We start from the raw sequence: 17182 nt of genomic DNA on the forward strand, positions 1-17182 counted from the left end.
CGGCCGTGTGTAATATTACACGAACCATTTGCAGCCACTTTTAATGCCTTCGTAACTCAGAATCTATTAAACATAAACATATGAAATTTGGTTCATTTATGAAGATTAAAATTACGTCCTCAGTTAATGATTCAGAATTATCTAAGAGTAAAAGATGATCTAATATTTGTAATAATAACTTTTAAGGATATATATGATGAGGAGGCAGTTCGAAATCACTTGTACGAGATCACGAAGGCACGTGGCGGCCTCACGTGCTCTAAATGTGGACTAACCAGAAAATATGTTAAAGCCTACATGAGTCATATTAAGAACTGCAATGGACTTAACGTAAGTATAAAATATTCTTACACATTATTCTATCAAGGGGTTAGGAACTTCTTTTTGACAAGTGTCTGTATATGACGTCTTTATGTAAGCACTTCTTGGTGTTGCCCGAAACCGGACCACAGCAGTGATGTTACCAAGTTGACATTATTTAAGAAATTTGTTATTTTGAGTACAGTCAGCAGCAGAAGTTGCTAAGCGGGCGAGGTGTTCAAAATCAGCTTGACACGCTCTTATTCTCTTAACAATAAAGTCGCGTCAAGATCATTTTGAACACCTGGCCCGCTTAGCAACTTCTGCTGCTGACTGTACAGTCACCATCAGATATATATCGGAGCGGCCGAGGTGCTCAAAAATATCTGAACACGCACTCTAGCTCCTTGACATTACAGGCGTGTTCAAATATTTGATGGCGACTGTACCTAATATGGGGCATTATCTATGAAAAGGGACCTTAATGTCGATGGCGCTTACGCCGCACAGCGTCGCGCGGCATTGTATTTATATCGGAGCATCGTTAATAATGGCGTAAGCGCCATCGACAATAAGGTCCCTTTTCATAGATAGCGTCACATATAATCGAATTCTATATATTTAATTTACAGGAATCACTAAATGATAGTACATATAACGTTTTATTCGATGAAATGAATTTAGCCGAAAAGTCCAGTGATACAAAAATCGCAACTAAAGTAGCAAATGCGAATGCCTTGGTTAAATGCGCGGTGTGTGAAGAATCTGTGCGAGAAAAAGACTGGATAAGCCACATAGCCTCACAACACGATTACTTGGCATGGAAAGTTGGAGATACAGCTTTGGTAAGCTTAGCTATGATATATTGATAATTATTTAGTTAATACTGCTTTTTAATTGACTTCAAAAGTTTGTTGCTATATTTTTTTTAATGACAGATTTAATACCTAAATACTTTCTCTACCAGTCAACCGTAGAGACATGTGTAAATGCTCCAAATAGAATAGTAAAAAAATACCCTTTAGGAATCATTGCGAGCATTTATTAGACAGTTATAAACATTTCCCTTATTCAACTTTTGAAATGTTCTTCTCATAACGAGCCAGACTGTAGCATAATGGTGGTGATATAATCATTCGGCATCCTTAATATTTAGCACACTATATTCAACATTTTAACTTATTTTAGTTTATTAAAATTACGTCCTCAGTTAATGATTGGGAATTATCTAAGAGTAAAAAATGATCTAATATTTGTAATAATAACATTTCAGGATATATATGATGAGGAGGCAGTTCGAAATCACTTGTACGAGATCACGAAGGCATGTGGCGGCCTCACGTGCTCGAAATGTGGACTCACCAGAAAATATGTCAAGGCTTATTTGACTCATTTCAAAACCTGCAGTGGCGTTGATGTGAGTACTAAACAGTATTTTAAGGTTGATACAATATAATAAATCCCATCAAAAACATTACATGTAAAAAGATGCAAGTCTCGCAAGGCAATTCTTCTACTACAAAAAAGTTTTGAGATGTTATGTGAAACCAAGTCGGTTGTTTTAGTCAGTGCCAGGGGGTGTTAAACCGTATCAATAAGATATCTTTAATTTTTAATACATATAATGACTTGGCCATCACACGGCTGCATAACGACACAAGGATGATCGTCAAGAAATAAAAATAATTAAACGTGCCGCTAGCGCGCTAATCGCATAATACATATTTACGATTACGGTACGAGTAAAGCATTATGTGCGATTGCCAAGTCATTATATGTATTAAAAATTAAAGATATCTTATTGATACGGTTTAACACCCCCTGGCACTGACTAAAACAACTGACTTGGTTTCACATAACATCTCAAAACTTTTTTGTAGTAGAAGAATTGCCTTGCGAGACTTGCATCTTTTTACATGTAATGTTTTTGATAGGATCGCATCTCTTTTTGTAGGTAGTCCTTCTTTTCGGGTACCACTTCTTGTACGTCAGCTACCACTTTTATCAAAGCTCATATTCATACCCATCCCGCACTATACTCGTACTCATACCTATACAATACTCATGCCATACCAAACTATACTTGTACTCATACAATACTCAATACCCAAGTACCCATCCTACAACTCGCACACCATACCTGCACTCATACCTATGCCATATACATATCTTTACCATACTCATAATAGCCATACAATACCTACTCGTACTATACACATATAATAACTACATATACACAGCTTTATACTCACATAGTACATCACAGATCTTTACTTTACCTACTATTTGTTGGAACTGCAACAGTAACTTTGTAATACCATATATTTATATCGAACTACAAACTTACTTATGCAGTTCTTAAATCTTTAAAACGTGACTGATATTGTAATATTTTTAGGTTTTCTATGGCTTGATAAGCTGAAAACTACTTATGTTTAAAATTTGAAGCTTGTGGGTATGCTAGAAAGTACCTTAGAATTATGATGATCGTACGTGAGTGAGTGAGTGAGTGAGTGAGTGTGTCAGTGTCGAAACTAAGGAACTTTGACGTACAATAATTCTTAAACTACACGTTCAAATTGAATGTTTTTGAGAATATATCTAAAGCATGTTAAGCCCTATATGTCACTGAAAATTCTGGGTTCTAGCTTTAGCCAGTACAAAATTACTGGACTTCGAAAATCGCCTGAATTGCTTCGGGAAAAGGATGGTACGGCCGTGCGTCTTTGTTTTGCTCGACTTGGCGGGGGCACTGCCGTGCCCCCAGATAAGTATAGTAGTAAATTTACCAAAGAGTGTAAATTGAAGCCCGAAGCTGAAGGCGAGGGCTTAATTAACACGAGTTAATTCCTGTACCGCCCGTGGCACACGTAATGTTTTTCATCACTCTTGTGAGGAAAAAAAGGGAAAAAATAAAATGTCTGCCTAATTTCTGACGTACATTACTGCCCTAGGTAGAAAGTTAGGATTTACGGACCGCATCGCCTAGCAAGTGTGATGAAAAGGTACATCACCTAGAGTTCATGCGTGAAACTTTACGGTAGCTATTAACACAAGAATATTGAATTCATGCAATAATCCTCTTTGTAATTATCACTAAAGTCAAATAATATTTCTTTTGAAAATATAAAAATTCTCAATCTCAATTCTCAATTGTTACAGGAATCACAGAATACCAGTGTTTGCAACACCTCAACCGAGAAGTCTGGTGTGGACCTGGTTGACTTTGCTAACAGTTCTACAAGCAATAACAAAGCACATGAGTCTCTAGTAAAATGTGGAGTTTGCTCGCAGGATGTTCAAGAATCAGAGTGGAATAATCATATAAGCTTTCTTCATAACTATCTCGCTTGGAAATGTGGAGAGGAGAGTTTGGTATGTTTATAGATTTGGTATGATTATAGACGCTTGGTATGATATAAGCGATTTTCAATATCAATTCTACACTAGCTATATTGCGGCTAGGTTGACCGGGATGTCTGCATCGTACGCGATGTATATTTGATACTAGTGAAAATCGAAAAAAACTGACCCTTATAAGAAGGATCTGTCCTTTATAGTCCATGCATATAGCCTTCGAAGCTAATAACGCGGTGTGTGTCGACATGAGTCTCGACCATCAATACGTTGTCGATTTTAGTTAGGTACACATTTGTATTGTATAATAATTACTAATTAGGTTTAATTTTTTTATTTTATTTCTATTGTCAGGATGTGGCCGATGAGGAAAAAGTCCGGAAGCACTTGGTAGGCATCAAAAAGGAGACCGGCGCCCTGACGTGTGCGAAATGCTGCAAAAATATAAAAACTGTAAAAAAATATATGAGACACGTTGAGTCATGCGGAGGAATAAGTAGTAGTGTAAGTGTGATATATTTTTTGGTACAACGTTTGCGTATATGGACTTTAAGCATTGTTTTGACGTGTAACTAATTTAGTTAATACCTGAACTCGGCCTACGTCGCGGGTATACATATGTACTGCATTTCATGAGATGGATGACAATATCACAATACAAGATACTATGATAGAGCCGGATTTGTGCAATGAGTTTGGACACGTTAGAACCGATTGTGCAAAGAAAAGTGCAGTGCAAATGAAAAATGTCCTAAAAACGTCTTGACACAAATTTTTCACTTTACCAGGATTTGAAAGACAGCTCTTTGGATCTAGTGGTAGAGAGACAAGTGCAGGCGCTGACAACACAAGCAGACTCCGCGCTAGTGAAGTGCGGGGTGTGCGGGCAGTACTCGCCGCACGACGACTGGACGCAACACATAGCCGCCAGTCACGGATATCTGGCTTGGAAAGACGGCGAACCTCCTTTAGTGAGTACGCACGGTTTTGCTTTTGTTTTTTTACTTACATGTTTTTATGATCTATGATTTCAAAAAGTCGGGCTGTGCTGTGTCACTTAGGTATAAACTATCTTACTGTAGTTTGGCAAGAGTTACTTGTCACTGGAGCATGAGTAGAGATCATGCTGTCTTTTTCTTACACTTGTAATATCACCTTAAAAAAGGATGTGTATATATATAGTTTTTTCATTCTCCTGTTAATAATAAAATTGATTTGCTAGACTATATAAACATATTTTTATTTCAGAATTTAAACGATGAAGAGGAAGTACGAGTACATTTGCGTAATATTATTATTGAAATCGGAACTATGACCTGTCAGAAATGTGATCTGCCGTGCAAATCTGTGAAGTCCTACTTACATCATGTGGAGAAGTGCGAGGGCATAAAGGTTTGTGAAACTTTAAATAAATAAAAACTTTTACAAAAAAAAAAGAAAACCGACTTCAAAAAGGATAAAATGAAATATAATCCGTTTTTCAGTATATGCGTTACTAACTGATATGTTTGAAGTCGGTGCCAAGCCAAATTTTAAGCATACCATGATTTTAGGGCGATCCGATAACAATGTGGCTATATGTATGTACGTTGGATTGCCTTACACGACAGCAATGATCATACTTTCTGTAGATACCTAAGAACCCACTGTCAATCCACCTTGGCGCAGCCCGTACCATGTTTGTTGGTACTAGTATAAAACCAATGCGATTGCCGATATGTTTTTTAAAGAGCAATTTTTACTAATTTTCGAACTGTTGGGATTGGGACTGAGTTATTTCCCGCCTCTTATCCAGAGAACTTGATTTCAAAATATAAAACAATTCAAAAACCATCTACAGGGCTTTAACTTTTTACCTGCATGGCAAATTTCACCAGTTTACATGGCAGTTGTTTAGCTGAAAAGGTGACAAAGAGACAGACAGAATTACTTTCACTATTATAAGACCTATTAGTACAGTTGTAATGTGATTTATAGATATAAAGCTGATTATTTTTGACCGGTATTGTTACTATTTGTCTTGGCACCGACTTCAAACATATCAGTTAGTAACGCATACAGGGTGGAAAGGCACGACGATCCTTTCCGGAAATGGGAGATAGTTTAGCCTAAGCTCTATATTTTCTCCATAGAAACTATGTTAATATGGGCAACCGTTTATAAATTATGGCCTTTTAAACATCCATGCAAAAAACTACTTTGTTCTAACCCTAACAGGTGACAAGGTCAATGAACTTACTTGTAAACAATCAGTATACGACAGGAAATTATGCTAATTTGTTGCCATCTAACCATTTTTAGGTCTGCTTCCAACACGGTAAGAATCGTTGCAGGATTTTCGATTTTTTAGTGGTTCCACTTGTTCAATACTTGAATGAAGTAGTTATGTTATTCCTTAATATTAATAATACTAACCACAACATTGTTTACAACGACAGTTCAAATGGTGACATTGACAACCACTCAAAAGTACGCAATCGTCTTATAAATATCTCTGGTTTCCTTGACTGATAAAAAGGTTTTAGTTTCTTAACACGTTTCACAAAATTATTTTCGAATAAATAGAAACTATCTAAAATAATAAAAAAATTTTTTTTTATTATAATTAGGTTGTGTTTGATGCACCAAATGTAGGTACATGCAAAACAGAACATTAGAATAAATCAAGAATAAATACTCTTCAATACCAAACTAACAAACCTTCTTGCGTGGTAGGAAATAGACAAGACGTCATCAGACGTCAAACAAACATCAGTTTGAAATTAAATTTTTATTGAACTTTACTTATTTAATGTCATATTTTTCAAATAAAAATGCCGTTGTTAGATGCTCGTGGTTATTTAAATTTGTGGGGCTGTGTAAAAGATATGGTGTACCAAACGGAATGTGAAACTGCGGACGAAATGAGACAAAGGCTAATTGGTGCTTTCTGCGGAGGACAATCTGCGGAGGAAAAATGACGAAGAGCATACACTATCGCATGTGCATCGACATACTCGGGCACGGGCTGCGGCGGCCTTGTAAGACACGGAGGTACATTTGAACACCGTATGTGAAGAGAAGATAGTGTTAAATATTGGCAAAAAATAATTATCTAAGAAAGTAATAAAATTGTTTATAATATTTTTGCATTCATTTGATTTATTTGACATTTATGCGACATTCATACATCATTGCGATTCTGTCAACGATCGGAAAAAAGTGTAAAGTCCCGAGCTTTCCCGACGGAGATCCTTAATCTATAGCCGTGATGTGCACATGCTATAGGGTTGTCACCACAGTTAAAAAGTAGTAAATTTGCTATTTTTATTTTTTACTCAATTAACGATTCTTACCATTACCAATCGTCTCTGTATCACTTAAACGACCTAATACTTCCGGGAAGGATCGTCGTGCCTTTCCACCCTGTATACTTAAAAACGGATTATATTTTATTTTATCCTTTTTGAAATCGGTTTTCTTTTTTTTTGTAAAAGTTTTTATTTTTCCATTTTTAACTGTAAGGCATTGTTAACAGCTTATGAGTGACGCGCAGAGATGGGTAACTACCCGGGTAAATACCCGAGAGCGGGTATTTACCCGGTAAATACCCGATATTTACCTACCCGCGGGTAAATACGCGGGTATTTTCGTTTTTCTTCTAAATTTGATGTGTTTAATGGTATGTGAGTATAAATAAGATTAATTTAAGTATTTTTTTATAATGTTACATAAAATGTATGTTCAAACTAATTACGAAAAGGTTGCTATGAGGTGAAGTTCGATTTTAACATATCAGTCCAATTATAAAAATCGTGTAAAATCATTCTCTGGCTTCCGGAAATGTTTTAAAATGCTTTTAATATACATTAGAAAGATGAAAATAAAGAATACTTATAAATGATAATAAAAAAATATTGTGCAGTATCCCAACTTGTGGAGCTTATAAGTCAAACACAGTTAGTTTTAGGACAAAAATGTATATAACCTTTTTTGTAGAAAATTATGTCTACTTTAGTTTGTACGTACAACACTTTTCGATATTAATGACAGATTCCAAGAAATATGAAAAAGTTCACTTTTGCCCCTCTCCCCCCAACCACACCCCCCGCCGACCGAAGTTGGAATGTGTATTATCAACGTATAAGTACGATAATTTACTCAAGTCTAAAAAAAATACTCTTATGACGGCCTTTTTTTAATATTTATCAAAATTGTACTAAAAATTCCTTAGTTACAACTGCAACTGCAACTAAACCATTTCATTTTAAATGACACACAATAATTACAGCCATTAACTCGGTTTATATCTCCACTTTAACACAAATCGACATGTGCAACAAGAAATGAATCTACCCGTCCATTTGGGTAGATACGGGTAAATACCGGGTAGATGGGTATTTACCGGGTATTTACCTGGGTGGGTAAATTGGGTAAATACCCGCGACCCATCTCTAGTGACGCGTGACGCATGAATGAAAAGAATAATGATGCGTATCACTAAATTCGTAATCATTCCTGTCACTACAGTGCACAAACACAAAATCCAACCTCCGCCCCACCACTGACCCAATCCCTCAACCCCAGATCACTCAACCTCACAGCACATCAACCCCTGATCACGGAACCCCTCGACCCTGAAGCTTGAACCACCAACCCTTCAACCGCCATTTCCCGACTCCTCAGTAGCCTTACCATAAGTCTAACACTGACATATTCGCTAGCGTGTGCGTAACTTACTTTCTATGCGTCTCGCTCGTACTGGCATCCTATTAGTGCGAGCGAGATGTATAGAAAGTAAGTTACGAAGACGTTAGCGAATATGTAGTGTCAAACTCGTGTTAAGGCTACAGTTGTACTTCATCAAATGGGTTATTAACGGGAGGAAATGGTTGAGTTACTATAAAAAACAACGATGTCGCCATACTCGTACCTTTAAAAATTGAGGAGTTCCATCATTTCCTTATGAATTCCGTCACCAGATTATAACCAACAATATTATGGGAACACCTTGGAGATAACTTCGTTCAAACAAAAAAATAATTACTCAAATCGGACCACGGGTTCCGGAGTAATCTACACTTATAAAATCATCATCATTTATCATCAACAATCATCATCATCAGGTCCACTCCATCAAATTAGTGGTTTTCAATAGGAAATGCTTGATTTGCTTAAGACAATACCCAAATCACCATACATGTGCCTTTAAAAATTGAGGAGTTCCCTCAATTCTTCACGGATCCCATCATCAGAACAACACCAAATTAATGTGGGGCGCTCTTGGAGGCAGTTCCCTTCAAACGAAAAAATAATTGCTCAAATCGGACCACGGGTCTCGGAATAATCGCTGAACGTCGTACATTTTAACAAATCGTCATGATTATCATCAAAACAATCATCATCATCAGGTCCACTTCATCAAATTGGTGGTTTTCGAGAGAAAATGCTGGAATTGCTTAAGAAAACACCCAAATCACCTTACATGTGCATTTAAAAATTGAGGAGTTCCCTCAATTCCTCATGGATCCCATCATCAGAACAGCGCCAGATTAACGTGGGACCACCTTGGAAGTACCTTCTTTCGAACAAAAAAAGAATTACTCAAATCGGCCCACAGGTCTCGGAGTAATCGATGAACATACATAAAAAAAAAAACATAGCCACAACCGAATACAGAACCTCCTCCTTTTACGAAATTGAAGTCGGTTAATAATAGTTTACACCTGGGGCGCGTTTAGCTACGTAATAAATAATTTCTTTAGCAGCAAGGGCAGCTCGGAGGTTGGGATCCTGTGGTTAAGGTTGTTAGAGAACAAAAAATATATAGGTAATAATAATTCTAGCCAGTCTACGGTAGACATACCTACCGCATGCATTCTTCACATTTATGTTAATTGTTTTGAAATAAGTTTACTCTGGGCAAAGCATTTAGGTTTAAAGAAATTTTATTATAATTTGTATCTAGTTAATCTCTAAATTCGGCCTACGTTGCGGGTATACCATATACTATGATAGAGCCGGATTTTTATGCAATTTGTGCAATGAGTTTGGACACGTTAGAACCGACTGTGCAAAGAAAAGTGCAGTGCAAATGAAAAATTTGTTAATTAAACGTCTTGACACTTTTTCTACTTTACCAGGACTTGAAAGACAGCTCTCTGGATCTAGTGGTAGAGAGACAAGTGCAGGCGCTAACAACACCAGCAGACTCCGCGCTGGTGAAGTGCGGGGTGTGCGGGCAGTACTCGCCGCACGACGACTGGACGCAACACATAGCCGCCAGTCACGGATATCTGGCTTGGAAGGACGGCGAACCTCCTTTAGTGAGTATGCACGGTTTTGCTTTTGTTTTTTTATATATATAGTTTGGCAAGAGTTCATGCTGTCTTTTGTAATATCACCCCAATAAACGGAAGTACCGATATAGTTTTAATTTTCTTCTGCTAATGATAAAATTGATATGCTAGACTATATAAACATATTTTTATTTCAGAATTTAAACGATGAAGAGGAAGTACGAGTACACTTGCGTAATATTATTATTGAAATCGGAACTCTGACCTGTCAGAAATGTGATCTGCCGTGCAAGTCTGTTAAGTCCTACTTACATCATGTGAAGAAGTGCGAGGGCATAAAGGTTTGTGAAACTTTAAATAAATAATAGTTTACATCTGGGGCGCTTTTAGCTACGTAATAATTTCTTCAGCACCAAGGGCGGCTCGGAGGTTGGGATCCTGTGGTTAAGGTTGTTAAAGAACAAAAAATATATAGGTAATAATAATTCTTGGCAATCTACCGTATGCTGTCCGACTTACCTATCCCATGCCATCTTCAGATTTATGTTAATTGTTTCGAAGTAAGTAGAGTACTTGATTCACTAAATATTAAGTATTAAAGTATTAAGTGTGTGTTTTATTATTATAAGTATTTTATTCACAAATTAATGATTTGACAGGAGGAGGTGAACGAAAATAAATCTGCAGTGCCAAAAGTTGAAAAAGCGAGTACTTTCAAATGTGGAGTGTGTAACGATGTTGTAATAAGTTTACTATGGGCAAAGCATTTGTCTGAAATGCATGATTACCTCGCTTGGAAGGAGGGCGATGCTCCTTTGGTAAGTAACTATAATAGTACATTATTGTCGAGGCTCGGAAGTAGCAACTTGCAGGCTGAGGATTCGTTTTAAACGGACGACCTTGGGAGTCCGTTTAATTGAATCCGAAGCCAGCAAGTAGCCTTCCAGCCGAGTCATATATAGTGCTTTTCTCAAAAATGGTGCAAGAAATATAAATATCATAGAAATATTTTACAAAAGCAACGTTCTTACGTATATATTTTCACAGAAAAAAGTAGAAACAATTGAAAAAATTAGCTGTGCCGCCTTTTTATTTTTTTAATAAAAAAATTGAAGTGTATTTTTCTGCCGAAAATACGTCAACCTATTTGAGACAGCTAAATAGTCGCGGTACTAATCATCTGTTTGGCTGTTTAATGGGCCTGTGCCTTCATTTGATATGGCCATTTCAACTTTTAAAAAGTTTGGAACTCGACAAATAATGGAATTTGTATGCAACATTGCAGTCCCAAAATCGAGACTGCAATGTTTTTAACTTTTTAATTTTTGACTGACCATAAACTACGCGCTTCGCGACCTATTTTCTAAACGGAAAAGTCGACTTTGCCGTCCATTTTTGAGAAAAAGTAATTTGTATTCTAATAACCATAAAAAATGTACATACAATTATTGTTTTTTACAGAACGTGGACGACGATGAAGAGGTTCATCAACATTTGTCCAATTTCAGTAAAGAATTTGGGAGTTTGTACTGCAAATACTGTGGAAAAAATCGGAAATACGCGAAATCCTTTTTGGAACATATAAAGGCCTGCAAAGTCAGTACTTATAATTACATTACAAGTCTTTAATCTATAGATCACATCCTACGGAGATAGGGATAGGGGGAGATAGGGGGTAGCTGGAGAGCTACCATATATATGTGATCTATTTATATATATGTATATTAAATGTTACGATGATGATGATATATAAAATATTTATTAATTACTTACCTATATAGATATATGTCGTCGTCTAGTATTTTGGGACTAGGTCGATGTGTGAAAAATTGTCCTATAGTATTTATTTATTTTAGTGCAAAAACATTCACTGAAACCTTAGTTTGGTTTGGACTGACTTCTATATGACAATTGCCAAGCCTTTGATGAATAATATGAATACTTCTAGATTGGTGGTATAAGGGATAGAGCCCCAGCTGCCGTTGTTGATTTCGATGACGTAGACTTCGCAAGCGGCGGAACCTGCGCCGTTTGTGAAAAGGAAGTGGAGGCCGGCAAATGGATACAGCATACGCAGAAAGAACACAACTACCTAGCATGGAGAAAAGGAGAAAGGTCTTGGGTGAGTTTTCATAACACATCGAGACATATACAAGAATACGAGACATAACATAACATCAACTGACGTGCGCGGCTACAGCCCAATATCAACCTTCGTGCATTGTAACAAGGCTCACTATGACGTGCCGCGCACGATAGGCCTGGCGTACAAAGGGGCAAGATATAAAAAAATCTATTATATTTAAATCAGTCTTGTCACAATCCGCCTATACACATCTACAGCCAGAGTGAGCTTCGCGCTAAGAACGTATCCGAAAACAAATATTTTCCGCTTTGTGGCGAAAAGCGCCCACGAATAGAGAACCCGCTTAGCAGGTCCCTGGCAGTGAATAATTATGTAAATATTTGCTATAAAGATGGCTTGAATATGCGAACGGACTGTGTTGTATCCACATTTGAATGATCTACATCTGGGTTATGTACACTAAGTGCAGTTGGCGGTCACAGGTGGCGTCGGATCCTATATCCAGTTTAAAACTAAACATTCATATTTTCATTGTATCTTTGCGTCTTACAGAACTTGGACGATTTTGAAGACGTGAACCAGTATTTGTACGTAATCTGCAAAAGGATGGATGGCTTAACCTGTAACAAGTGTGGCTTGGTGAGAAAATATGTGAAAACTTATTTGACACACATCAAAAATTGTGATGTCATCGACACGTCAGTTGCTGAAGGAATCGGGCCTTCGAACAAAGGTAACGTACTTCCAACTATACTTTAATAGATACACACTTACTTATTAATGTAAATGAGCTACCTTATCATTGGCCTTCGAGTCTATTACAGACTATACAAGCAATGTCAGGTAGGGCGACTTCGTTTTTCGTGGCTGTGTAAGCCAATACGGGAGCGGCAAACACGACCACAAGCCTGGCAGGTGTAATGTGCCCATGGCGAATTGGTGTAGAGCTGATACTTGTTGCAGAGAATAATAGAATCATAAATGAAGAATAGAATCATAAAAGAAATGAAGAATTTTGTCTTTACAAGTATATAATTTGCTAATTTTCGGTTTCCAGATGAAAATCAGTGCGCCATGTGTAAAGAAGTGGTCAAGTCGAAAGATTGGAAAACTCACGCCATAGAAAATCATTACAATGTAACTTGGATAGTCGGCGAAACTCCTATTGTAAGACTTAATTAGCTTTCAAGTTAACTTACCTACTTAAGATCCCCTGTACACTTAAGAAAGCTTATTGAAACCCTACAAAGTGATTTGTCTTCATTGCCTTTTATGGAGTAGAGTAGAGGAACGTGGGTTAGTTTTTAGTCTACATTGTTATTTTCTGGTTTCAGGACATCAAAAACGTTTACGCTGTAGAGAGATTTCTAAAAGAATATAAACAAATCAAGGGTAATTTAAAATGTAATGCGTGCGGAACCACTCGAGCGTCTTTTGCTGGCTTTTATGCGCACATAATAATATGTAGAAAAACCGAGGAGGTATTTAAGTCAATTTCTTTCCTTTATTCGTTAAAATACATAAATTTTGCGGGTATCGTCTTGGGTCGTGCCATTCGTTTTTCGTCAAGTTCTTAAATTAGTCCTATTATGCTTTCGTCACTCATTCTACATTGAAAGCCACCGACGATTGTGACGAATGTAGAATGAGTGACGAAAGCAGAATAGGACTAATATAAGAACTTGACGAAAAACGAATGGGACGACCCAAGACGATACCATTTTGCGAAGTAAATATGTATACATATTTTGTCTAATGGTATCAAATAATTTGGTATTAACATTATAATTACCTTTTAGAACCCTTTAAATAATATAATATAATGTAGCAAACTAAATTCGATTGCAGGAAATAGACATGTATCGATCCGTGTGTAATATATGCAATAATAAATATCTCTGCATATATAAGAATCAGCACGCAATGATACACAGGGTACAATCGCTCACAGCGGAGGCCAAAATAAAACCAAATGAGGAAAAGAAAGAAATTAATCTAACGGGCAAGAGGCGCGCTGCTGTAAAGTAAGTATAAATGTAGGCAGGCTAGAAGAGCGCCATCTACAATTAGCTATCACCGGCCTTCCCCATTTCTATACGAGTATTTCAAACTACAAATTTTTATTGTCATTTACATAATTTTAAGTTTTTACGGCAGGAGTTTTGCATTACACTCATAATTTCTTGGTTCTTATTTATTAAATAAAAAAACTCGTACCAAGCTTATAATATTTTTTAAATATTGTAAATTCTAATGTATTGTAATTAATTATACAGCCGTGTTTATTCAATATATAATGTATTACTTTAATTCACATATTCCCTATATTTTCAGGGCGCGGTCAGTAATTGAAAACTATAGTGACAACATGAGCAAGGTATGTACGATACAAAGTGCTGTAAAATCCTTATTATATGATGTTACTTATAAATTGATTATTGAATGTTTTTTTGGTCACAGCATTCACATTCGTGTAAGTCATGTGGTTTTGGTACGGATGTCAAAGAAGAATTAAGGAAACACAAATGCGAAGTGTCAAACGAAAAAGACTTCAGTGGGGACGAGGACTCAGCCGCCGAGATAGGAAGCTCAGAGGACGAATCAGAAGATACCGACGTCGATTCCAATATTTCGAATGAGGTAAATTACTGTGGACGCGACGACGATGATGATGATGATGATCACGAGCTTCAAGCGAAAAAGAAGCGGTATAGAGATCCTGGTAAGTTGTGTTTCTACTTCACAAAGTCCATCTTGCTTGTAGTTGTAATTGTAAAAAAAAAATTACACGATATTAACAGCTTTTTATGCTTAGATAATCTTACTTATCATATATTATGATTAATCACAGTTCTTAGTTAAAAAAATAATAATTTGCAAACCATTTACACTACCAATTTCGAATTTTGGATTTCTATTAACAATTATTATATGTAACAATTACCTACATACTAAAGATAAATTATTGTTTTTTCCAGCGCCAGTATTGTCGAAAGTGACACGTATTCCCTTCAAAGTAGATGATGTCAATTCATATATACGCAATGGCGATGAAGATTTGTAAGTAAACGCTTTAATTATCTTTCTCTCTACGTGAAGAAGTAAGGAAAACAAAATTTAACGTAACATATTTTTTTCAGTTGTAAAACTTATTTGACCGATGAAGTATTGTTCCCTCGATGGCAATGTCAACACGAACCCGTACTCGAACCTGAACTGACGAGATACATGCCACCACTGGAGCACTCTTGTAAATTCAAAACAGATTCTGCTTGGACCACTTTGAAGAGGTTCCAAGCTTTAGAGAACGACAGGGGTAAGTGATCGATTACACCTTTATCGGATGTCAAATGTATGGTTTTTATAAATTTGACATTCAACCTTATAATAATCGTAGGTGTTTCAAATTTGGACTTTATTCTGGTTGTGTTAGGTAGAAAATCTGATGTAGGTATAACGCCATATAGGTACGTATGCGAATCACAAACTATAATTAACCTGTAGGGTACAAATTTTCACCGGTAGAATTTTACTGCTGGCACTGCTATGCGTTTTATAAATGTTAAGCCGACCACTGACTAACAGGCCGCCGGACGATATCGGCCTGTCAGTTAGAACAAAAATTTGACAGTTCCGAACAACGGTCGGCTTTAGGGTCTACTGAAAAAAGACCTTCAATATAAGATAATAATTATAGTTAGTGTCAGAAAGGCAGATATGTAAGAGTTTTTCTCTATTTTTATCTGTTATAGTTCGTTTTTTTTAGCATTAGAAATAAGGTAAACAATCTTGATATGTCTTTTAATTGAAAAACACATTTTAAAAATAAGTTACGGCAAATATGTAACAATTATGAATCTAATACGATCTTTTATATTCTTCTGCTTTCATAAGTAATAGTCTTTGATTTTTAAAAAGCGTTTTTCAATTAAAAGACATGTCAAGATCGCTTACGCTTCTTACAAGTTCTTTCTAATGCTAAAAAAAACGAACTATAGGATATGTAAGAGATTTCCTCTATTTTTATCTAGGGGCCCACTGATTAACAGTCCGCCGGACGGTATCGGCCTGTCACTTAGAACAAATTTTTGACAGTTCCGAACAACTGACAGGCCGGTACCGTCCGGCGGACTGTTAATCAGTGGGCCCGTTTAGGATACTTTGTTTATCAATATTACCAAACGATTTTTGAAAATTTAGCTATGGCATGGCTTGCATTAGGGCTCATTTAGACGATGCGAGAACTCGCATGCGAGTTTCATTACATTGCGATATTCTGCAATGTAACTAAAATCGTATGCGAGGCCAATAGACAGCAGTTCGTACAAATAGACCACCACTGTAAAGACTCCGACAAACTAATAAAACCGCAATCTAACTGGCACACTATTAATAGCTCTATCCCCCAAGGTAGTGTATTAGGATGTTTGCTATTCCTAATTTATATTAACGATCTTCCTAAAATTACCAACCACAAATCTATCATATTTGCTGACGACGTTACCCTCCTGTTTAGACATGACAACGACTCCAATGACTACTCGCACATTAAAGAAACATTCACAAATATCTCTGACTGGTTACAGGAACACAATTTAGTAATAAATACAAACAAAACAAAGATAATACAATTCAGGCTCTACCAGAAAAAACCTACCGATTTAACATCGCTGTTGAAGGATCTAAAAATAAAAGAAGACACAGACTGCACTCTATTAGGGATAACTCTTGACACCCATATCAACTGGAAAAAACACATATCAAAATTAAAATCAAAACTATCTTCTTTCCTTTTTGCCCTGAACATCCTAAAGGCAAACACACATACTGAGTGCGCCTTGTCCGCATACCACTCATACGCTCAAGCTTGGCTTCGTTACGGTATTATATTATGGGGCCATAGCAGTGACGTTCACGATCTCTTTATAGCCCAAAAAAAATGTGTCCGCATACTAATTAATATACAACAAATCGACAGTTGCAAGAAACATTTCACCAACCTCCAAATTTTGACTCTTCACTCTCTGTACATTCTAGAAATTTCAATTTTTGTCAGAAAGAATATAAAATTATTTGAATATTGTAAAAGCGCACGTAGAAATAATAAGCTCGTCCCTCCGGAACCAATTTTAGACATCTACAAAAAAGGCCCTTATTTCAG

General features: G+C 36.6%; 1 protein-coding gene across 3 annotated transcripts in view; it reads left to right on the forward strand.

Moving 5' to 3' along the window:
* Positions 1 to 17182, forward strand: part of LOC134790781 (uncharacterized) — a 38563-nt gene that overhangs the window by 10187 nt on the left and 11194 nt on the right. For all 3 annotated transcript variants that reach the window (XM_063761712.1, XM_063761710.1, XM_063761711.1), the window contains 18 exons: positions 187 to 330; positions 933 to 1145; positions 1574 to 1717; positions 3463 to 3675; positions 4012 to 4161; positions 9780 to 9962; positions 10133 to 10276; positions 10595 to 10753; positions 11397 to 11531; positions 11884 to 12057; positions 12574 to 12754; positions 13079 to 13188; positions 13356 to 13502; positions 13870 to 14045; positions 14356 to 14398; positions 14482 to 14743; positions 15000 to 15081; positions 15162 to 15337. In XM_063761712.1, the coding sequence (XP_063617782.1) occupies positions 187 to 330; positions 933 to 1145; positions 1574 to 1717; positions 3463 to 3675; positions 4012 to 4161; positions 9780 to 9962; positions 10133 to 10276; positions 10595 to 10753; positions 11397 to 11531; positions 11884 to 12057; positions 12574 to 12754; positions 13079 to 13188; positions 13356 to 13502; positions 13870 to 14045; positions 14356 to 14398; positions 14482 to 14743; positions 15000 to 15081; positions 15162 to 15337 (2836 nt within the window). The remainder of the gene's footprint in view (positions 1 to 186; positions 331 to 932; positions 1146 to 1573; positions 1718 to 3462; positions 3676 to 4011; positions 4162 to 9779; positions 9963 to 10132; positions 10277 to 10594; positions 10754 to 11396; positions 11532 to 11883; positions 12058 to 12573; positions 12755 to 13078; positions 13189 to 13355; positions 13503 to 13869; positions 14046 to 14355; positions 14399 to 14481; positions 14744 to 14999; positions 15082 to 15161; positions 15338 to 17182) is intronic.

Source organism: Cydia splendana, chromosome 5, assembly GCF_910591565.1.
Source record: "Cydia splendana chromosome 5, ilCydSple1.2, whole genome shotgun sequence".
NCBI lineage: Eukaryota > Metazoa > Arthropoda > Insecta > Lepidoptera > Tortricidae > Cydia > Cydia splendana.